Source organism: Elgaria multicarinata, chromosome 10, assembly GCF_023053635.1.
Source record: "Elgaria multicarinata webbii isolate HBS135686 ecotype San Diego chromosome 10, rElgMul1.1.pri, whole genome shotgun sequence".
NCBI lineage: Eukaryota > Metazoa > Chordata > Lepidosauria > Squamata > Anguidae > Elgaria > Elgaria multicarinata.
The window spans coordinates 59,345,811-59,370,146 of NC_086180.1; the positions used below are offsets into that span (position 1 = coordinate 59,345,811).

The window sequence follows — 24,336 nt, forward strand, 5'->3', positions numbered from 1 at the left end:
ATTTATCAAGGGGAATGAATGAATCAAGTAACCATAAGGTATATGTGAATTAAATATTACCTTAGCACTATCAGTGTCATCACATAGGGGGAAATTGTGTTTCCTTACGGTTGCTTCTCCGCCCCCGCTTTTGTCCTTCATTACTTCCTCATTCTTCTTGGAGGTAAAATAGGAAGCAAACAAAGACCACAGGGCCCATTCAGGGGCTGTTTTTATTGCGCCTCTTTTCCTGCACACAGCAGGAGATCATGGCACATTCCATTAAAAAAAAAGTCAGATTAAAAGGGGTCTATTTTGCTACAGAAAAGCGAGAGGGAGGCATGTGGAAGGTGGATGACATCGTCTAAAGGACACACGCACATCTGTAAGTGGGCAGTAGCGAGCGTACGATAAAAAGCTCATCTGATGAACTTCTGTATTACCTGCACAGTCAATTCATGGCAAGGCTGATTTTGCTGTTAGACCAGAGCAGCAGTTCCAAGAACCATAACCAACTCTATGTCAGTCTACCAGTCTTCCATTCATCTAGCTGTCATCTGTATAATCTATGTATGTATCTAATTACCATCTATCTGTCTGTCTATTTATAAATATAGATACACACATTACATAAAATTCTCTAACTTCTGACAGCTGGGTTCCCCATAATCAATGTTTCTCTGTGGTATGGTGTCTTCGTAAATAATCTTGAGAGCCCAGATATTCAGGGACACTGGATAAACAAAAGTTAAAATTTATTCCTCCCTTTCATTCCCTAGAGACCATTCTTTGAAATATTTATTCCCTTTCTTTTATGACTTAGGTTTTAAATAAGACTGACTGACTTGTTTTTAAAGGACACAAGTTTTTGAACCTGAAAACCCTTTTTTGCCTTTGAGCACAGAAAAAAAAATCCTCATAATAACCTAATTGAAAGATAACCACAGAGAATCTTTGAAGAGAAAGAGAGAGGAAGAGAGCAATTTTCTAAATGATATCTTGGAAAATACAATGCTAATACCATTAAGGTCAGAAGGAGTACTCTTGCAATTGTCAACACTTAGCATTGAACTTCTACAGTCAAGAAGATGTTCAAATTTTAAACTTCATCATTTGTACAACATTCATGACTGAATAGTGGTTAGCCAAGGCTGAAGTTACTTCTCTTGGCAACAGAATAACTACAGTTAAATGGTTGTCCAGCTACAACAGGACTGAAGAATCTCTGGCCTAATCTGGTCTGCAGATGTCCCCCATGTGGTGCAGAGAACTCCTTGGATTCTTCCAAGAGCTGGAAAGAAGAATACCTGGAGGAATCTGAAGGACAGCATGTACTCTGTGCTGCTCTATGATCAGAGAAAGCAGTCAGGATTCCACAGTGGGCTTCTTGGGTGAACGAGGCACAGGGAAATCTCAGCTGTTATCTCCAATCACAAATGGGAAATAACAATAAGGGTGGCAGAGGAGCTGCCAAGTTGCATGTCACACACTGTCCCATAAGGCCTCACCCATGCTGTGCCTTTCCCCATTGAGAAAAATGCAGCACAGATGAAGCAGCCCAAACCAAGCCATGCAAACTTTCCCAAGCAGGGAAAACAAAGCCTGCCCCTGGTTGAAGGGCCAGCTGGCGCTCCACTTGGCACTTCATCTGGGGACAGACATACATCAGGAGCATAGCTACGCCCCTGACATCATCTGGCCCATGAAGGGCTGGATGGGAAGACATCTGCCTCCTTCCCGAAAAATATTCCCCACCTTTAAAGTGCACCATGTGCACTTTTTCATGTACTGTACATATTGCCTTGGTTAGATAACAAGCATTTCCAGTGAAACGTTTGTAGCCAATCCTTCTTTGTATTAATGTTTGCTGTTTCTGGAAGCAACTTTTCACAACATGTTATATTAAATCCATAGTTTGGCACTGTGTGTTTCTCGTTTAACAGCAACAGCCAGGGAGGCCTTACTAAGATTAGACAGAGGTTCTTTTTTAAACTGTTTACCCTGTGCCTTGCTGACAATGAAACTCCCCTCCTGCTATTTCTGTTGGGAAGGAAACATTTTGGCTTTTACACAAAACATTCTGGCAACTGGCCCACAGATCAAATAATAGGCCGGTGTGTGTGTGTGTGTGTTCTGGTTGATTGGCAACCCCATTGATCAGAGTTTGTTGGAAGCAACTATCAAGGATGTTTCTCTTCATGCCATCTCTTATGTCTAATAAAAAACAAAACAAAACGCTATTAAAGGTGCTGTTTCTTACTTTGGGAGCACTAAATGGACTCAGACCAGCATATCATAGGCTTAGTTTCTTATTTACAGTCTACCAACCACAGAATACCTATATATAGTATTGAAAAATAAAGTACACAGACATTTAAGAACATATTCATGAAACAGTCATGGAGGATCTGATCGGGATAGCTATGTTAAATAATTTAGCAACTTGCTCAGTAATTGAGATGTCAGAACCCTCAAGTAAAACAATCAATGAGAAATTTAAGGATTATGCAGGAAGGGATTGCATAATGGGGTGAATCAAAGTTTCTCTAGCGCCTTGATAAAAACTGCAAATAAAGAAGACATGCACAACAGACTCTACCTCTCCATTGTTGTAAGGGCAATGCCAGTTATTAATTAGAATGTATATCGACCATCTAGAAGTTTAGAGGGTTTAACAATAAATTTAGCTTTCTTCCAATTCACAGATAACAATTAAAAAGGAGACAGCCCAGTTAAAACAACTTTCTGCACCACTTCCTTCTTCTCAGCAGACTTGTAAGAGTCTGTCATCAACTGGAATGCAAAAGAGTTGGGGGTAAGCAAGAGACAGCAGTGAATCCAAAAATGAATGGGTTATATCCAAGCCGAACAGTGTAAGGAATTAAGGCTGGCTTCCAGATTAAGAGTAATACCAGCAACACACCTCGGCACACCAAACATAGATCTGAGAAAGTGGAACTGAACACCTTCAACTGAATTTTTTGAGCATGGAAACCAGATCCTTCAAAAAGGATCTGGAATACAATTCTGGGTTTAAAGACTTGGATGGCTGCAGGAAGCAACTGGCCAAATTAGCAGCTTCATGGAAGCAAACACCCAAATATTTATACTAATCAATAGGGGTGTGCACGGACCCCCCGCTCCGCTTCACTTGCAGATCCGCCATTTTTCGGAGCGGGTCGCTCCGCCCCGCCCCCGCTCCGCCCACTTCCGCTCCGCTCCGCCCGGAGCTCCGGATCGGATCCGGAGCTCCGTTTTTGCCCCCCCATAGGCTTGCATTGAAAGCTAAAAAAGTAAACAACTTTTTTTCCGTTGAAGTTAGAAACCTCACGTTTGGCACCATGACACCTCATGGGCGTATACACACACACGCCAAGTTTCAAGGCAATCCCATCATCCCCTGATTTTTGGCGAATTTTTGAAAATCGGGCACCCCATTCACACCCCTTGGGATAGCTCCGTCAATTTGCATGTTACAAACCTCAAACTCGGCACCAGGGCAGCTTATCCATGTGTCCACATGCACGCCAAGTTGCAAGCAAATCCCATCATCCCCTGATTTTTGGCGCGGCTCTACCCTCTAACGCACCTCCCATAACCCTAATTCACACCCCTTTAGATAGCTCCGTCAATTTGCACGTTAGAAACCTCAAACTCAGCACCATGATAGCTTATCCACGTGTCCACATGCACGCCAAGTTTCAAGGCAATCCCATCATCCCCTGATTTTTGGGGAATTTATGAAAATCGGGCACCCCATTCACACCCCTTGGGATAGCTCCGTCAATTTGCATGTTAGAAACCTCAAACTCGGCACCAGGAGAGCTTATCCATGTGTCCACATGCACGCCAAGTTGCAAGCAAATCCCATCATCCCCTGATTTTTGGCATGGCTTAACTCACCCCAAATTGTCCCATTCTACAACTACGTCAATTTGCACGTTAGAAACCTCAAACTCAGCACCATGATAGCTTATCCACGTGTCCACATGCACGCCAAGTTTCAAGGCAATCCCATCATCCCCTGATTTTTGGGGAATTTATGAAAATCGGGCACCCCATTCACACCCCTTGGGATAGCTCCGTCAATTTGCATGTTAGAAACCTCAAACTCGGCACCAGGAGAGCTTATCCATGTGTCCACATGCACGCCAAGTTGCAAGCAAATCCCATCATCCCCTGATTTTTGGCGCGGCTTAAACTTTTTAACTCACCCCAAATCAAGTCCCATTCTACAACTACGTCAATTTGCACGTTAGAAACCTATCCTTTGGTCCCATGACAGCTTACCCATGTGTCCCCATGGACACCAAGTTTCAAGGCAATCCCATCATCCCCTGATGTTAGGGGAACTTTTGAAATTTGAACACTCCAGTATGTCAGGGATTTAAAGTTGCAATTGCAGACAGCTCAATGGGGCCAGTTCCAAGGCAATCCCAACATGCCACGAGATAACCCTAAATCTTCTGGCACATTTGAAAAAGGGATTATTGAATTTGATAAAGTCTAAGTGAGCGCAGGAAGGACTTCTCCCCTTAGTCAAAGCAAGACACATACACCATCGCTGCAAGGCGGGAAGGGGAGAATTATTATTATTATTATTATTTATTTATATAGCACCATCAATGGAAAGCAGGCAGGCAGCATGCATTGTAGTGCCGCAAGGATGGCTTGAGCACTAACGCATAGCAAACCAACCCATAAGTGGGCGCAAAGTGAGGCAAAGATGGCTGGTTGTTTCTTTCTAAGCCAGCAGTTACGCCTTGAGGGGCACAGAGGAGGACGATTGGGAGCAAACCAGGCACCAGGCGGGCAGAGAGGCAGGCAGAGTAGGCGAGGAGTCAGTCCTGGCAGATGCCCCACCACAGCAGCACCCCGGGGGAGGCGGGCAGGCAGGCAGGCAGGCTGCGGGCATTTCTGGGGGCACAAGGAAGTGATGGCTGGTTTCTAAGCCAGCATTGCAGTTAGTCACGCATTGCAAACGCAAACCATCCCAGCGAGTCGGTCACCGAGGAGGACAGGCTAGCAGAGGGGCAGGCAGAGTGACATGTCATAGATCTAGTATTGGGGAGGAGTCAGTCCCGGCAGATGCCCCAACACAGTAGCACCCTGGGTGGGCATTGGAAAACGCCATCTTGTGGGTCAATACTTCCCCCACCCCATGTCCTGCAGGGTTGCCTGCCTAACCCTTGTGGGGATGGGAGATGGAGAGCTTAGAGTGGCAGTGCCAGCAGCAGCCTTCGGCTTTCCCCTGGAACCAGTCGCCTTGCCCGCCTCTTTCCCCAGCAAGATCGCCTGGTGCTGCCTATGAAGATGCATCTTCATGCTGCTGGTTCCATAATGCCCTGTCGATGAACCCCTGCTTAGGCTGAGTTTGCAGTGGCGACAGACAGCAAAGCGGGGATCCGCTCCCAACTCAAAGTGGTCCCACACGATGCTTGTCTTTCGTTTCTGTGGTGACACCACCAATTGCCCGCCTGAGCTCTCTGGTGTTGCCACAGAAACAGGGGTGTGGGATGAGACTGGGGAGAGAGCCTCGGCCTGCTGCTGCTCCTCCTCAGCCCCCACATCCTGGAGGCCCACCGCCTCCTCCTCCTCCCCCCCCTCCACTGTGCTGAGGACCTCGTCTAGGTCCATCAGCGGGCTCGTGGGCTGAAAGGAGAATGAAGGAGTTGGGGATACTCCTCCTCCTCTAATGGCACTGCTGCCACGTGCCTCTTGCAAACGGGCACTTTTCCCATTCCCACCCTCAAAAAGAGAACGCCGGGCACAAGTTGCAGAAGAGAGTGGCTCTGCCTGCTGCTTGTCCTGCTTCTGTTTTGGAGCAGTCAGCCAAGGAGTTGCCCGTTTGAGTTTCACAGGAGGAGAGGAAGCCCTGCTGGCAGACTGAGCCTTGCTGCTTTCAGCACGCCTGCTTTCTCTTTTCATGATGACTAACAAAATATTAATACTACTAATACTATGTATAAGGTACTACTAAGAATATGTATAAGAAGAATATAATATGTTTAAATGTAGGGAAATGGGACAAGAACAATAAAATATACTACTACTAATATGTATGAGAATATACTACTAAGAATATCTACAAGAATATAATAATATGTTTTAGAATATTACTAATAAATGTAGGGAAATGGGACAAGAAATGGGACAACCACTACTATAAGAAGAACAAAATATGAATACTACTACTAATATGTATGAGAATGTATACTAATAGACTACTAAGACTATGTCAAAGAATATAATAATAATATGTTTAAGAATAGGGAAATGGTGTGCGTATGCTTTCCCCAAAATGCTCAATCTGTGGCTGCCTGTTGAACTTGACAAAAGCAGCCCACTCCGTCGAAGTTACACAGAGAAGAAAAAGAGAATCCAATTTTTTTGGTATATTTGGTATATAGAAGATAGAAGGAAACACAATCAGGATTTAAGAGAGGGGAGGGGGAAAAAGAACCAACCACTACTATAAGAAGAACAAAATATGAATACTAATATAATATGTATGAGAATATATACTAATGGACTATGTGAAAGAATATAATAAAATATGTTTAAGAATATAAATGTAGGGAAATGGGACAAAAAGTGTGTGTATGCTTTCAAAAGAAAGCTTTCACAAAAGCAGAACAGTCAGGCTTTAATACAGGGAAGGGGGGGGGCAACCAACCCAACCACACACTCCAAAATTCAAAAATAAAGTTTATATTAAATCAAAGTAAGGGGAAAACACAGGGCAAACTAAGCTACAAGTCAGAAAGAAGCAAACAAACACACACACGCGCCAAACTAAACCTATATTAAATTAATCTATCTCCAAAGCAGGAGCACTAGCTAAGTAAGTGTTCCCTCCACGAACGCCAACCCACAAAGAGACACAAAACAGAAAGTTCTCAGGGTGGGTCTGCCTTAGTCCCCCCTCCAACGCTGGGATTGGAGGAGGATGCTTTCTGAGGAGATGAATTCTCATCAGGATTGGGAGTTGAATGTGCCTGTCATCGCTTCCAAAAAAATAATAATAATAAAAAAAAAAAACCCAAACCCCGATTTTTAAAAAAATATTGCACGTGAACCACAGCACGCAGAAAGTTGAGAGTGGTCTCAAAATGACCCCCATCCACGACTCTCTGTGCACAAGAATTTTCAGAACGATAGCTTAAACCCCCCCCCAGTTATCCCCGATTCTTTCCCTCAATGCAATCCTATGGGCGAAAAGCCGAAACGGAGCCCCGCGGTTGACCCTATTTTAAAAAAACTTCTAGCCCGCGACCCGTACGATGCAGAAAGTTGAGAGTGGTCTCAAAATGACCCCCATCCACGACTCTCTGTGCACAAGAATTTTCAGAACGATAGCTTAAACCCCCCCCCAGTTATCCCCGATTCTTTCCCTCAATGCAATCCTATGGGCGAAAAGCCGAAACGCAGTTTGAGCCCCGCGGTTGACCCGATTTTTAAAAAAATATTGCACGTGAACCACAGCACGCAGAGAGGTGAGAGTGGTCTCAAAATGACCCCCATCCACGACTCTCTGTGCACAAGAATTTCCAGAACGATAGCTTCAAAAACAACGTAGTTATGCGCGATTATTTGCCGCAATGCAATCCTATGGCGAAATGTTTTCAAGATGGCGACCGGAGCGCTCCGACTGAACTCGGAGCTCCGAAAAATGGTCGCTTCTCTTCGCCTTGCTTCTAGGGGGTCCGCGGTCCGCTCCTACTCCGCCTCTGGGTAAGGCGGAGCAGGCCAATCCGCTACTGCTTCTACGCTCCTAATCGGAGCGGAGCACATCCCTACTAATCAATGTGTTCAAGTCTATGAGATCATCCAGGGCCCAGGAATATCTGACCTTCCTCTTAGAGAATACCACTACTTTAGTTTTGTGGATAATTAATGGTTTGGTTTTTTTAAACAATAATCAGCAAACACAGGCCAGATCACCTTGTGTCAAATCATTATGAATGTGGAATGAAAAGCAGGATATAACACTATGAAAGTGGTATAAGGAATGTGTAACATGTCCCAACAGTTATTAGTGTACTTCAATACTGCTATAAAGCAGTAGTGTAGATCTAGCTCCAGTCAATAATTGTTTGGGATTCATTCTTTTGGGGAAATTAGAGCTGCATTATCTGCATAAAGAATAGATAACTTTGTACAGATGATCTTAGGAGGATGAGATGATACTGACCGCTGGACGGAGGGGAGATCAGCCAAGTAGAGATCAAATGAAGTGGAATCAAGAGCACATCCTTCTCTAAGTCTTTGTTAGGAGAAAATCTCAGAAAAGCAGCCGTAATTGCCACAACATATCAGAGTAGAAGTATCATGGTGTAGCCTCTTTGAGTGCCAGTTTTTGGTAGAAAAACAGGGTATAAATCAAATAAATAAATAGAGCATGGATCAGAAACAGTTACCTCTTCTCTTATTGAGAGAATTAGCTCTACCTTGTTGGAGAGGACCAGAATATCCAAATGACTGTTCGTTGCTATTAGGCATGTGCTCCGCTCCGATTAGAAGTGTAGAAGCAGGAGCGAATTGGCCTGCTCCGCCTTGCCCAGAGGCGGAGTAGAAGCGGACCGCGGACCCCTAGAAGCAAGGCGAAGAGAAGCGCCCATTTTCGGAGCGCTCTGGTTTCAGCGGTCCGCTCTGATCGCCATCTTGAAACATTTCGCCCATAGGATTGCATTGCGGAAAAGAAAGGGGGATAACTGTGTTGTTTTTGAAGCTATCTTTCTGAAAATTCTTGTGCTTAGAGAGTCATGGATGGGGGTCATTTTGAGCCTACTCGCAGCTCTTTGCGTGGTGCAGTTCGTGTGCTAGAATTTTTTAAAAAACTGGCGGGAAAAATACCTTTTTCGAAGGGCTGAGGGGCAGAGTCAACTCCCGGTCATGTTCACATGATCCCAAAGTTGGAGGAGGGGATAGGCAAAACGGGTAACTTGGGATTCTGGGAACTTCTCTTTCTTAGTCTGAACGGACTTTTCCCAGTGTTTTTTAAAACAGTAGCCCTACCAAATGCACAAACACAACCTGAAATCATATACTAAGCCAATAATAAGAGAGCACTGCTACCCACCCTAACTTTGGGGAACAACTGAAAAGATGTGGTGCAAGGGGATGAGCTCCCCTAGGGCATGCCATGTGGACGTGCCCTCACTCTCTCCTGTACTTGGAGGGCCATCAGAGCCCTCCAAAGAGAGTAACCCGGTGGAGCAATGCCTATCATGAGTTAAAGTGAGAGCTTTACTCCTTAGAGCTCTTGTGGTGGAGCAATGGCTTTCATGAGTTGAACTGACAGCGTTGCTTCTTAAAAGACTGGTCACTAGACCAGTCAAATTGGCAGCTGCTTCCCCCTCCCCTGGGCACGTCCCCCTATTCTCACATCAGTCCGCTGGTTTCTGTCCACCACGCTGCCACTAAGATCATCTTCTTGGCTCGCCGCTCTGACCGTGTTACTCCACTTCTGAAATCTCTCCATTGGCTTCCAATTCACTTCAGAATCCAATATAAACTTCTCTTGTTGACCTTCAAAGCTTTTCACGGTCTTGCTCCGCCCTATCTCTCCTCTCTCCTCTCACACTATTGCCCCACTCGTGCTCTTCGCTCCTCTGGTGCCATGTTTCTCGCCTGCCCAAGGGTCTCTACTTCCCTTGCTCGGCTCCGTCCATTCTCTTCTGCTGCCCCTTACGCCTGGAATGCTCTCCCAGAACATCTGAGATCTACAAGTTCAATCTCAGCTTTTAAAGCTCAGCTAAAAACTTTTCTTTTCCTTAAAGCTTTTAAAACTTGATGTTACTCGGACTTTAGACTGTTAGTTATACTGTTAGTTTTTCCCTACCCTGTGCCTGTTTGCATTCTCTCCCCCTCCTTATTGCTTTACTATGACTTTATTAGAATGTAAGCCTATGCGGCAGGGTCTTGCTATTTACTGTTTTACTCTGTACAGCACCATGTACATTGATGGTGCTATATAAATAAATAATAATAATAATAATAATAATAATAATAATAATAATACTGGTAAAAGACAGATATAGCCTTTTAAAAAAAGTTATTCTTGTTGTTTATTCAGCAACACTGCTGCTTTTAATTCCACCCCTCCTTCGTTTATTTATTTATTTATTTATTTATTCCATTTTATATGCATTACTGGCTTATCCTTGGCTCACTTCCTTATGCCCCCAGAAATGTCTGCTGCTTGCCTGCCTTCCCTCCCTCCTCCCCTGCCCGCCTCTCAGGGAGGTTGTGTGTGTCTGGCTTTGACTCAGGGGAGAAGTCCTTCCTGCACTCAATTAGACTTTTGGAAGTTCCAAATCCATTTTTCAAATGTGGAAGAAGATTCATAGGTTTACCTCTACTCCCCAATTCATGGCATGTTGGGATTTCCTTTGAAATGGCCCCATTGAGATGTCTGCAGGTTTAAGCCCCACCAAAAAACAGGGGATGATGGGATTGCCTTGTACCTTTGCATGATTGTGGGTCTAGATGGCATCTGTGAATGTGCTCACTTCCCTTTTTTTTATCTGTCCAAATGTCAGAGAACAGTCCACGTCTGCAAATGGGGTGTTGGATTTTCATAAATTCCCCAAAGATCAGGGGATGATGGGACCGCCTTGAGTCTGGGCATGCGTGTGTATCCCTGGATAAGCTGTCATGGTGGCGAGTTTGAGGTTTCTAACGTGCACATTGACGGAGCTATCGAAAGGGGTGTGAATGGGGTGTTGGATTTTCATAAATTCCCCTAAAATCAGGGGATGATGGGATTGCCTTGAGTCTTGGCGTGCGTGTGTATACCTCTATGAGGTGTCATGGTGCCAAACTTGAGGTTTCTAACTTTCACAGAAAAAAAGTTGTGTACTTTTTTAGCTTAATGCAAGCCTATGGGGGGGGGGGGGAAACGGAGCTCCGATCGCGGATCTGGAAGAGAAGCGGAGCGGGGGGTCCGTGCACACCCCTAGTTGCTATATGTATTCCACCACTGATTCAGATTACCATTAGAGAATTTTCCAATCTTTTTCCCAGGCCTGAATTTGCATAATGATGGACACCCCGGGGAAATCCAGCCCTTTTTGGTGGATTTCCCCAGAGCCATGTGGGCTTTCCCCCCTCAAAATCTGGGAAATTTCTCAGGTTTTCCCCCACCCCTTAAATTGCCATTTACACAAATTGCAGCTGCAATTTGCATAATTTGTGCAAATTTCAGCTATAATTGATTTATTTTATGCAAATTGCAGCTGCAATATGCTTAATTCTGTGCAAATTGCAGGGGGATAAGTGAGCCAGAGTATGGGGCTGAAGCTGATCGATGGATGGGTATGAGAAATGGGGCTTTACACTGAGCGCCCCCTTGTTACAGAATGCCTTCCCTAGGGAGGCCCACCTGGCTCTGTTCCCATTTAGTTTTGCTATATGGTGGAAACATGGCACCTCAGAAGATGTTTGGGGGATTGGGCAAAACGACTGATGATAAATGCTGTTGCAGATGTTCCTTGCTCCTATGGGTCGTTATGTTTTCTGTGGTTTTACTCATGTTGTGATTTTTAAAAACAACAACAACAACTTAATTGCATTTTCTGGTGTTTATTTTTAAATTGGTCATGCTGATCTGGTTTTTAATGGTAGGGAGGGTATCAACATAAGAATGAATACATAATTTAATAGTATGGTGAAGCTGCAATCTCTGGGTCTGCTTGAGTGCCTGTGAAGGGACAAAGTCAGAAAACCATCTTTTCCAAGCTGCTTCAGGATGTATAGGTAACAAAAACAAGCAGTATCCTGTAGGGGACCTAAGCTAGGCCTGGAGTACTGGTGTGATCTCCTGCTGTCAGGTGACGTGCCACTGTATTCTGTACCATCAGCAGCTTTCTAGTAGTCATCAAGGGCAAGTCTCATGTCATCTTGCCTCGAGGTTACGAAGGAATGAATGATGGTTGCAAGGTAAAACTAGAACACTGCCAAAAGGCATTATATTCCCCAAGCTAGGAATACAGAGATAACTTTCTCCTTGTAGTTGCCTTTGAGTTTTGACCCCCAAATTGTGTTGCTTTGAAATTTTTCAGCAAACATGAGCAAGTCCCCATGGTTTGCATCAGTCGGTCTGCATTACGTCCTGTGACATGATATAACTGATGAAATTTGGCAAGGCACTGGAGTGCCAAGTGTCACAGAGAGATTTTTTTTTAAGGCTTCCCCCCTCCCCATTTACACAGTTATATATCCAATAAGCAGCACCTTGCCCTGAAGTTCTTGAAGTAGGAGAAGAAGAGGTAGAAGTTTAGTTTAGACCAGGCAAGAGCAGTTCACAGCTTATGGGCTAGATCTGGACCTAATAAACTTTTAAAGCAAGGTGTAGCAAAAACTTTACCTGACTTGCAAGAAAAAGAAAACAGTTAATGCTAAAGGTCTATCTTAAATTTATGGGAAAGTATTTAAGGGTGGAATCGATTTTATGTTTAGACAGAGAAAACATCATTCCCCTTGCTGACTGGGGAATGCCGGGAAATGTAGGACTTCTTCCCATCTGAACATGCATAGGATTGAGCCATAATTCTGTTTTATCTGCAGTACTCTGAGCAGTTGTGCTCCATAATTGTGAAACCCTCACTGCTGAGTGCCATCATCATTATCAGATGGCATTGTCCCTCCTAACACTAGTCCTGCTGAACCCTCTGTGGTCAATGCTTTGACACAATGCAGCAGGAGGAAAATATCCAATACTCATTTCAGTGCTGTGTGCTAAAAGATTGGGATAGAAGTTCACACAGAGAGAAATGTTTTCAGATCTAGTTCTGCCCCTGCTCCACAGTCCATTTAGGGAGAGGCCATAGCTAGGAGAGGCCATAGTGCAATGATAAAGGACATGTTTTGCACATGGAGGATCCCAGCTTCAGTTTAGGGATGGAACAGGGAAAGTATGCATTTCTGTGCACATTTGTTAAAAGTACACACGTTCCCCCATTGATGAAGCATGGAAAAGTTTTTTCTTTTTAAAGGTACATTTCAATGTGCATAATATTTTAAAAAAACAATTTTTAAAAAATTCAATCACAGTTTGAGGAGTGTGCGAACATTTTTCGTAAAAATGCACTCCATCAATGACCTGACCTCATCTTCATATTTTAAATAGTCATTTACATTTTGATGCAGCATCAGTCTACGCATTGCTAGTCTTTACAGATTAAATATTAAAAAAAAATCACACTCCAATAAGAGCTTCTGCTTAATATTAAACTAAGATTTGGTTTCTTCGAGAAATTAAGAACATCTTTCTTGTGAAGAAAAATGGCTACCTTCCATGTGTGGGTGGACTTCAGGCTTGCAGGGACTAGTTTATGTTTTACTAAGTCTACCAGACATAAAATACTGCCTAAGGGGAGGAGCTAGACTCAAAATGATTACCTATTGTACCCTTTGAGCCAATGACCTGCATATAAAAATATCAATTAGCCCTCTTCATATGTTGGAATCATGTTTAGGCTCTATGCATGGGAGGAAGAGTGAGGGTGAGCATGTCCCATTGCTGTTCTGGTCACCACCTGTAGGTGGCGACTAGATCTGAGAGACTCCTCTATGTGTAGAAGCTCTCCACATGATTTAGTATGGATGTGTGGGGCAAAGCCAATACACTTATCCCTTCTCTCCCTTCTCTTAGGAGAGAACCTACAGACATGTCCAAAGCCTGAAGAGGGCTACTGGCATCTGAGATACCATACATCAGGTCTAATGGCCCACTCTGGGGGTGGGAGGTTTCTTTCGTTCAACAACTAAGCACCCTAAAGTCAATGGATGTTTCATCTTCAGGTGCTTTCAAACTCCAACTCTATTTTTCAAGGCTAAATTTTGTGATTCCCTTTCAAAGATATTTCAGAAATATATTAACTAATATGACAAAGACCTTAAATATTTTTTGTTATTCCTCATTTGTTTAAACTTTTAATAACTGTTTTGAAAGCTTGTGTCAGTTGTTTGCTATGGACTGAATATTTAGCAGTCTGTTGTGATTTTATCTGCCAGCAGGATTCTGAGTGTATTCATTAAGTTTTTGTTTTGGCTTTATTTTTGTATTTTTCAAGTTTCCTTCCTTCTTCTTCTTCTGCTTCTTATGAAAACATCCTGAAAAAGCCTGCCTCTCAAGATTTCTTTTACATAAAAGAACCAGATATTTATTTTTCTTTGGTTTTTGAATTCCAGCAAATAGGCAATTGCTCATTGGTCATAGCACAACTGCTTATTTTTCTGCTGGATTTTAGAGGCTCATACCAAAAGAAGTTATTAAAATGCCAATATTAATTAACTATGGCTGGCAGGGGGGGAATGTATTTAGAATGAAAACAAGAAATATTCACTGTTTCCTTGAAACAAGAGGCAGGAAAAATATCAACCCCATTGTTCATTGTCTTGGAAAGATGATAATCTGCCAAGTTTGATTTCCAATGTGGTAGTTCCCCTGATGAAAACAAGTATCCTGGACTTTTGCTGATATATCCAACACTACCCAATTTAATTTCTACTGGAAGAAAAAAAAATACTTGTAGCTGAATACGCCAACTCCTGTGTATGTTTCTTGGGTGGGGGGTTGGCTCTACAATGAAAAGGCATCTCTGGACTGAAAGTTGTCACTTTCTCCATTGCTCTTCATATCTGTTGAGTTGGAGACTAGATAATGCACAAGTCCTTGCTTAATATTGTGTTAAGAATTTCAGTAAAGCTGAATTTATGTCCTTGATATTTGAAACAGATTTAGCTACAGTGGGGGCTGAATGAATTCTTTGCATTGGTGTTCACTGCAGAGGATACAGGACAGATGCCTGTGTCTGAACTGATGTTTTCAGGAAGGGAGTCTGAGGAACTGAGGCAAATAGTGGTGACAAAAGATGAAGTTCTCAACCTTATGGACAAATTGAAAGCAAATAAATCACCAGGCCCAGATGATATACATCCTAGAGTTCTCAAGGAACTCAAATATGAAATTGCAGACCTCCTCACAAAAAATATATGCAACATGTCCCCAAGGTCAGCCTCTGTACCAGAGGACTGGATGTTGGCCAATGTAACACCAATTTTCAAAAAGGGATCCAGGAAATTACAGGCCGGTTAGCTTGACATCTTCCAGGTAAATTGGTTGAAAGCATTATTAAAGACAAAATTAGTAAGCATATAGAAGGGCAGGTCCTGCTGAAGAAGAATCAACACAGCTTCCGCAAAGGCATGTCCTGTCTCACTAATCTACTAGAATTCTTTGAGAGTGTGAACAAACATGTAGACAGGGGTGACTGTTTACTTGGACTTCCAAAAGGCTTTTGATAAAGTTCCTCACCAAAGACTCCTGAACAAACTTAGCAGTCATGGAATAAGAGGAGAGGTCCTCTTATGGATCAGTAACTGGTTAAAGAACAGAAAACAGAGAGTAGGAATAAATGGTCAATTCTCCCGATGGAGGGAAGTAAATAGTGGGGTCCCACAGGGATCGGTATTGGGACCAATCCTTTTCAAATTATTCATAAATTATCTGGAATTAGGAGTGAGCAGTGAAGGGGCCAAGTTTGCAGACGACACCAAATTATTTAAGGTTGTTAAAACACAAAGGATTGTGAAGAGCTCCAAAGGGATCTCTCCAAGCTGGGAGAGTGGGTTTCCAAATGGTAGATGTGGTTCAATGTAAGTAAGTGTAAGGTGATGCACATTGGGGCAAAAAATCCCAACTTCAAGTATAACCTGATGGGATCTGAGCTGGTGGTAACCAAACAAGAAAGAGATCTTGGGATTGTGGTGGGCAGTTCGATGAAAATGGCCACCCAGTGTGGCGGCCGCTGTAAAGAAGGCAAACTCCATGCCAGGCATTATAAGAAAAGGAATTGAGAATAAAACGGCCAGTATCATACTGCCATTATACAAATCTATGGTGCGACCAAACTTAGAATACTGTGTACAGTTCTGGTCACCACACCTAAAAAAGGATATTATAGAGCTGAAAAAAAAGTGCAGAAAAGGGCAACTAAAACGATTAAGGGGCTGGAGCATCTCCCCTATGAGGAAAGGTTACATCAACTGGTTTAGCTTGGAAAAAAGGAGGCGAAGGGAAGACATGATAGAGGTGTACAAAATTATGCATGGTGTGGAGAATGTGGATAGGGCGACATTTTTCTCCTTCTCTCAAAATACTAGAACCCGGGGTCATCCCATGTAGCTGATTGGTGGGAGATCCAGGACAAATAAAGCGAAGTTCTTCTTCACACAGCACATAGTTAAATTATAGAACTAACTAACGCAAGATGTAGTGATGGCCACTAATTTGGATGGCTTTAAAAGGTGGTTGGATAAATTCCTGGAGGAGAAGGCTATCAATGGCTACTAGCCCTGATAGTTGTGTGCTATCTCCAGTATTTGAGGCAGTGAGCCTGTGTGCACCAGTTGCTGTGGAACATGGGTGGGAGGGTGCTGTTGCACCATGCCGTGCTTCTTCATCCCTTGCTGATGGCTGGTTGGCCACTTATGTGAACAGAGTGCTGGACTAGATGGACCCTCGGTCTGATCCAGCATGACACTTCTTATGTTCTTATGCTCTTATGTTCTTAAGAATCCAACTTGTGGAATCCACTTTGGACTGGCCTCCCCAAGCCGTGCAGACAGAGTCCATGGGCTTCCTTTACTTTCCCAAAATTTATGCAAATTCATTCTCAGGAAAATAGACATGTTTCTCCTGAGACATATGCCATGCTGAAAAGTATATGTGCGGGGAAGACAAATGTAAATGATATGTACTACAATAACTTGTGTAAATTGTTGGGAATTTTCTTACAGAATTATTTGCATATTTTTCTGCGTAACAGAACATTTTTAAAAATCTGTCTGTGAATGGTTGCCATCTGGAACAAACAACACTGCACAATCTACGAAACACACGTGGGACCAATTTCATAAAATCTGGGCATCCCTAGTTGGACTGTGCCACTTCTAACTGCAGAAAGAGTATTGCTTTTTTTTTAATGCCTACCAGGTAAAATATTCCCAGTATGTAGAAAACTAGCATAATCAGAGTGAAATGCTTAGCGTAGCCCTTTCCTGATGTATCAGTTTACTACAGTCGGGATTATATATGTTTACGTGGGTGAGCATTCAAAATATGGTATCTATCTGCACTTTGAAGTGGGACAGCCCAATATTCTACCATTCAGTCAATGAAATGTGTTGAACAGCTCCTGCTTAATTATGCTTAACAGTTACATTCTACTATTACATTTTCCAAGTCACCTAAGAATGTAGAAACTTTTAAAGTGTGATAAAAGCCTCAAATGTTGTTAACTGCATGGATAGAGTTGCAGTATTTAGAGCAAGAAGAAATAATATCATCGGACTGGATCACTGGATCAGTAATCCCTTGTTTCCTGCACACTGCAAAATAACACCTGAATCAAGTGGAAGCTAAATCAATATTAAATGTAAACACTGCTACAAGGCTGGGATGGAGAAATCTGTCAATTTCAAGTTTGCTCAGTTTCTCATTTTCCAGGCTTAAGTATGTTTCATCTCATTCCTGCATGACTCTGTGATTTTTGTTAAGTCCTCATGAAAAATTGTATGCATTTTCAAGAACATTTCTCTGAAAAAATGCATGTTGTGCACAATGATGCCACAGAAATCCTTTTTTTTTTTGCAAGAGGTTATCCCTAATATAATGTGGTTTTGTTATTTTCACTAATATACACAGTTTTGTGCACACTTTCCCCTAACATGCACATTTTTATAGGAATGTTTTGACTCAATAACAGCAAAACTTGTAAAAGTGAGAATATTGAAGTGTAATTGTGTTTTAGTTTGTGTATTGGCTCAAGAAGTGTAGATTTTGTATAATTCACATTAAAATGTGAATCAAACTAATTTCCCCCATACCCCTACTATCATGTTAATTGAATACATACCAACACATCCACACACAAAAAGCTCTGAAAGTTTTAGCATTTATTTAATTCAGAATATTTTACATACCACCTCCCATTTTAAAAATGCCAAAGCAGTTTACAACAGAGACAACACACTATTATAAAAGCACAACAACACTTAGACAAGTAAATGGCTGGAGAAAACCAGGGTAAAAAAGAAAGTTTTAATGATAATTGAAAGCACATTATCGTCTATTCCTGACGTTTCATCAGTGCGTGATGTCTTTTCTGGGTGAATGTAGTATATTCCATTGGAGAATATTTAACAACCAGAGGAGAAGTGTTCCAATACATGGAGTAGACATCGAACAAGAAATAGATTTTGACTTCACCAGTTCAAGGTGAAGCTTCTTTGAGCACTCTTGATAGAGTACTTGAAGTACATACCCTTAAGTCTCACAGAAATTAGAGCTGACATTTTGAGCACAGAGAAGTATTGAGCATACTATTTAATGGCAGCTTTTACCATTATGTGGGGGAGGCGGCATTAGCTAAGTAAACCTTTCAAAATGGCAAAAGAACAATATATTATTAATAATGTCATAAAACAGAGCTTCTTTCGAAAAGTCTAATTCTACACTAAAAGGAAAACCTTCTTCTCAAACTAACACTATACTCTTAATTCAAGACATTATATGTGTTAGGAAAACCCTTAACTATACATTAGAAAAGACCACACAGTGATAATTCACAAAGGTTGTCCCTCATTTAAAATAAACTATGGTGCATTTATATAAATCTTACAGATATATCACCATTGCTACAGTTTGCAATAGGAATGGACCAATATATCAATTTTAGTTTCTCTTTTTCCCAGTCCTTAGTTTGTTCCATCCATCTTCCACATCAGTTTGTGACCATTTTTTTAAAGAGTCCACATGAAAATTTATATGCATTTTAATGTGCATTCCTCCTAATATTACACATGTTGTACACAGTTTTGCCTAAGATACGTTATTCTGGCAAGCAGTTTTCCCTTATCTAATGCTGTTTCATACTTTTTTCATTAAAATAGGCATTTTCGTGTGCACACTTTCCCCAGTACATGCATTTTTGTATGCATTTTTTGTTCAAAGAACTGTATCTCAAAAATAAATAAATAAATAAATAATGAAGGCATGTAAATGCCAAAGGATAGCTGTGTTCTGGTCACTATATTGTTTCAGGATGTGGGATTTCGGTAAATTGGTAACAACTTGTGAACTGACCTAACTTCTCCCCCATCCCTGGCTATCAGTGTGTAAAACAAATCATCATCATCATCAACTCAAAAAACTATACAGAAAACCTTCAGAAACTAGGCCTACCAAAATACATCCACACCAATATCCGGAAAGCAGTCATACTTAAAACATGCTCAATTGTTAGGAAATTCCTGTGTCAGTAAAAGATAGCATGACCTGGCAAAGCCCATCATGTCTGTCTGGAAAACTGCCATGAGCAAGAAAAGAAATGATGATGATGATGATGATGATGATGATGATGATGATGTACAGGTCCGTCTTAAGGACTCCACCTCCACCACCTACCTGTAACTTTCAATCTGTCAGCGCCAATGACGATCTCCTCTTCATCAGCTGAGAAGAGCACCCTCCCATCTTTACTTGAGCTCACTTCAAACCTTTTACACTGGGCTTCAACAGCATCAGCACCTGAAATGGACGAAATAAAGTCTTAGGCCTGAATCCAAATGCCGCTTTGCATGAGCTCAAGCACTTCCACTCCCCACCCTGGAAATTGCTCAGCATCCAGTTTCAAGTGCAGCTCTTCACCGCTTTGAGGTAGCTGGGAATGGCTGCCCAACCTTGAGGTGGGGGCTTTGGGCAGGTTCACAAAGGGCTCTGGTCTGAAGAGATGATTGGGAAGGCCCAGTACATACATCAGCATTCTCCAACATGGCACCTTCCAGACGTATTAGAATAGAACTCCCAACTTTCTTGACTATTGGCCATGCTGGATGGGGCTGATGGGAGCTGAAGACCAAAATATCTGGAGGGCACCAGGATTTCAGAAGCATTTGTGCCAATTAAATGTCTAAAGGTTGTATTCCTAAAGGCCATTTAATGTGAAATCCTCAAATAATTATTTTTCTCTGACCTAATTTAACTGATTTCTTTGGGGCACAGCAAGACTTGTTGGTTAATGCCTGCAGTTTAAATGCCTTCATCAGTTGTTGACTTGTACGCGATGGCCTCATGTGTGGTGTGATATTAACACATAGGGTTGCATCCAGGGTTAATCTAATTTAAGTCCCATCTATTTCAATGGGTCTATTTGAAGTAGGATTAATATTGGACCTACAGGTGGAATTTTGTTTGTATTCCCTAAACTGAGTCACAAATATTCTGCACGAGAGGAAGTTTCTAATGCATAGTTTTCCATTACAAGTGTATGAGAAAGTTAAGAAGGGGTAATGGTTAATGTACCAAAATATAAGCAAGAAGCCTACTTGCATGCATGTGCGTTTGATTGTTACATCAAAGCTCTTTGCTTCAATTCAGTGCCTTGTAGTGTTGGAGAATAATCCAAACTACTCAACAAGAGTCTCCGTCTGCAACAGCCTGGAGCTCAATCCCTCTTCGCACATATTTTTGTTTGGGTGTACCGCCAAGATTTTAAAGTGGGCACCTAAAAAAATGTAATGCGAGAATAAAACAACTCTCAAATGCGTTTCTCTGTTGTAGAACAGATTAACCATAGAACAAATGTTGGCTACACCTCCTGGTCAAGCATACAATTGTTTTAAAATCCAAGCTTGCTCTTATGCATTGTATGGAATCTTTTTATTTGGCCATCCCTGTGAATATGGTTTATACCTCTTTTTATGCAGTTAACTCTAATTCCATGCGTGAATCTTCCTCCAAGTGCAGATATTGCGAATGAAGAAGCATCACTATTTCTTTCATGGCCATTTAAATTGCCTTCTTATCCAAATTCAGGAATATTTATAAGAATTTTGTAAAACATCTACACCATAATAAAGATTTGTCTGTTATGCATAACTCAATATTTAACAAGACCTCTAATATTGAAATGTTATTCTTATTTTGCCAGTAATTAAAATCTATTAAACTATTCTACATAAATTTCAGTTTGGGGTCAACAGGATTAATGGAAAAAGATATTGGTATGAACAAGGTAAGCTAAACTAGTGAAAGTTTGTAATATACTCCAAATATAAACTTCTGGACACACACACACACACACACACACACACACACACACACACACACACGTAGTTTTGTAAAACATTACATATTTTCTGTTTCTGAAGTCAAAGTTCATAAATATTCCAAAGCTCCTGGCAACATATGACCTGAATAGATAAAGTCTTATGAAAGACACAGAATAATATTTGAATAGATTTCAGATACTAATTCTTCTTTCATACATACACTGACTATAAGAACAGAAGAAGTGCCATGCTGGATCAAACCAAAGGTCCATCTAGTCCAGCACATAGTTCACACAGTGGCTGACCCACAATCAGGACATGAGTACAACAGCACCCTCTGGCCCATATACCCTAGCAACTGGTGGGCATAGGCATACTGCCTATAATACTGGAGGTAGCCCAGCTCCAAACAAACTTCAAAGGCAGCCCCACATAGAGCATATTACAGTAGCCTAAGCCAGATGTAATTTTGGCAAAATCCAGTTTATCCAGATGGCGTTTTCTCTAGCAGGCAAATCAGCGAAAGTTGATAAAAGACACTCCTGGCAACCAACTCCACCAGGATGACCCACAACTGTGCACTTCGCCTTTCAATGGGAGGTGCAATGCCATCCCTCACTGACTAATCACCTTCGACCAGAACAGGCAATATCCCTTCCCACAATGCCACCACCTTCTTTTGATGAATTCTCAGATTGCTTCTTTTCCTCCATTCCAAACCTGTCTTCAGAAACCTGTTCAAGGTTTCCATAGCTTTGAGATCCTGTTTGTAGGGGAGTTAGCTATCTGTGGAGATGGAACATAGGCTGTTGCCTTATACCAGGTGAGGTTATTTGAACATCTAACCCGACCACTCCCTGCCCCCAGAGGTCCTCATACAGCTCTCTCTTGCTCTCTCTTTCGCTGGATGTTTATTCAGACTGGCAGTGTCTCTCCTGGGTCTCAGGTAGAGCCCTTTCATGTCACCTGTGACCTGATCTTTTTTGAACTAAAGGTGCCTGAAATTGAACCTGGGAGATTCTGCACACAAAGCAAGTGTTCTATCACTGAGCTTCAGTATTGCAGGACCCCTGAAGGATCAGCTTTGTTGTATAGAAGGGCAACTAAATCAGGCCCTGACTTTGTAGGCCTAAGTGCCTTCATTTATTTCATTCCATTTCCATTTTTTATATTTCTATACATCCACATAGCTAAAAGTCTCTGGGCGGTTCACAAAAATTATAAACCATTTACAAGTACATTATACAAAGTACAAAATCGTTTACCTACACACATCAAGCACACACAAAGATAACATATATCTAAAAACTTTTTAAAACAATCAACCAAAGGCAATCCAGGACCTGATTAAAAACTCATTATGTGTTGCCAAATAGTGAGAGAGAAGATGGCACATTTAACCTGGCACTGAAAAGATAGCAATGTTGGCACCAGATGGGCTTTGTCATGGAGATCATTACATAATTGGGAGGCCACCACTGAGAAGGCCCTCTCCCTTGTTGCCACCCTCCAAGCCTCTCCCAGAGGAGGAACCTGGAGGAGGAGAGCCTTGGATGCTGAACATAGTTTCAGGGCAGTTCGTGTTGGGAGAGGCACTCCATCAGATATTGTGGTCTTGACCGTATAAGGCTTTATAGGTCAAAAACAGCATCTTGAGTCAGCCTCAGAACCATACAGGCAGCCAGTGCAAGTGGGCCACCTTCAGTTGTATTGAATGCCTTCAGCAACTTAGGCTGGTATGCCAGCTATGACTATCCCTGGGCAGAGTCTGCCTGGCCCGATTTATCCACCTACTGATAACAGCCTGACCGGATTATTGCAATGGGAGGTATTGTCCTTGGAGATGTTTTATAAATTGGCATCTAAGTTATTAACTGAGACCAGTCATATGGAACACATCCCACCAATCTTAAAACAACTGCACTTGCTCCCATTTATTGATGTTTAAGTCTTCGTCGTTTTAGCTGCTCAGAGAAAATTTTAAGAATTTTGTTCTTATGGTGGGTGCAAATATTCAAGAGTTTGTCTCTCTCAAACTCATTATTAGCCATGCCCACAACTCCTTCAGCTCATAAAGGCCCCATCCCAACTTGACCCAGCACTCCTTCTGCTACTGTCAGCACTCTTTCTCCATAGTGAAACTGGACCTGTGTGAAGGGTGTGCGTGTGTGTCTGGTGATAAGGACTTTTGACAGTAATGAGACATTTGAATACTTATGCAGATAATCCACTGCTGTCAGGGAGCCTGTGGAATGGAACCCCGATGTCTTGAGGCTCCTTCCCTTGCACCTGCAGGAAACTCCAACTGGGAACTCCAACTCCTGGACTTCCTGGCAGGAGAATGAGCTCCTGGTCAAGCAAGCATCAGGGCTAGAGCATCCTGGTCTTAAAGAAGAGTTCATCTCTGCTACAATAGGGTGACCATATGAAAAGGAGGACAGGGTTCCTGTATCTTTAAAGTTGTATAGAAAAGGGAATTTCAGCAAGTGTTATTTGAATGCATGTAGAACCTGGTGAAATTTTGTCTTCATCATAACAGTTAAAGCTGCAGGAATCCTGCCCTCTTGACCAGATACAAAAGAGAGGGGGGCACCTGCAGCTTTAACTATTGCGATGAAGAGGAAATTTCACCAGGTTCTCCATATATACAAATGACACCTGCTGAGATCCCTTTTCTCTACAACTGTTAAAGATACAGGAACCCTGTCCTTCTTTTTCATATGGTCACCCTATGCTATAAGCTCTTGCCAACATCACTCCTTGCTGCTGATCTCAGAAGGATCAGTTTTTCTAAAGCAGAGTGGTGTGAACGCCCCCGGTGGCATGGAATGATGAACTTCGAGAATTGTTGGGGAAAACATTAACAAACAAAGACATCTCCAAGAATTCTCCAAAACAGTTTGGGGAAACTGAGCTAACTAAGAGATGGAGAATGCCCATTACTAATTCTGTGCTAGTCCTTTTGAACTGTATGATTGGTCCCAGGCACCTTGGTCATCTTTACATTGGAATTAGGAGCACCGAAAGAACAATGTCAATTTTCCAAACTAAAATTTCCTAGACTGGCCATCAGTATATGTTCCCATTTTATGTGGTGCCAATTGAAGCAAACTTAGCCCATTTTCCTGAAATCTAGTTTAGGTATATTAAGCACAATTGTTTTTATTATATTTAATACTTAGAAGCTAGTTCCAGTTGAACATTCATTTTATCTATCAAGATAGAGACTGACAGTTC

General features: G+C 42.1%; 1 protein-coding gene across 1 annotated transcript in view; it reads right to left on the reverse strand.

Annotated features, from left to right (window-relative positions):
- SGCZ (sarcoglycan zeta) overlaps positions 1-24,336 on the reverse strand; it is a 668,548-nt gene that overhangs the window by 33,430 nt on the left and 610,782 nt on the right. Inside the window, exon 5 of the mRNA XM_063135185.1 lies at positions 19,454-19,576. Coding sequence (XP_062991255.1) covers positions 19,454-19,576 — 123 coding nt within the window. The remainder of the gene's footprint in view (positions 1-19,453; positions 19,577-24,336) is intronic.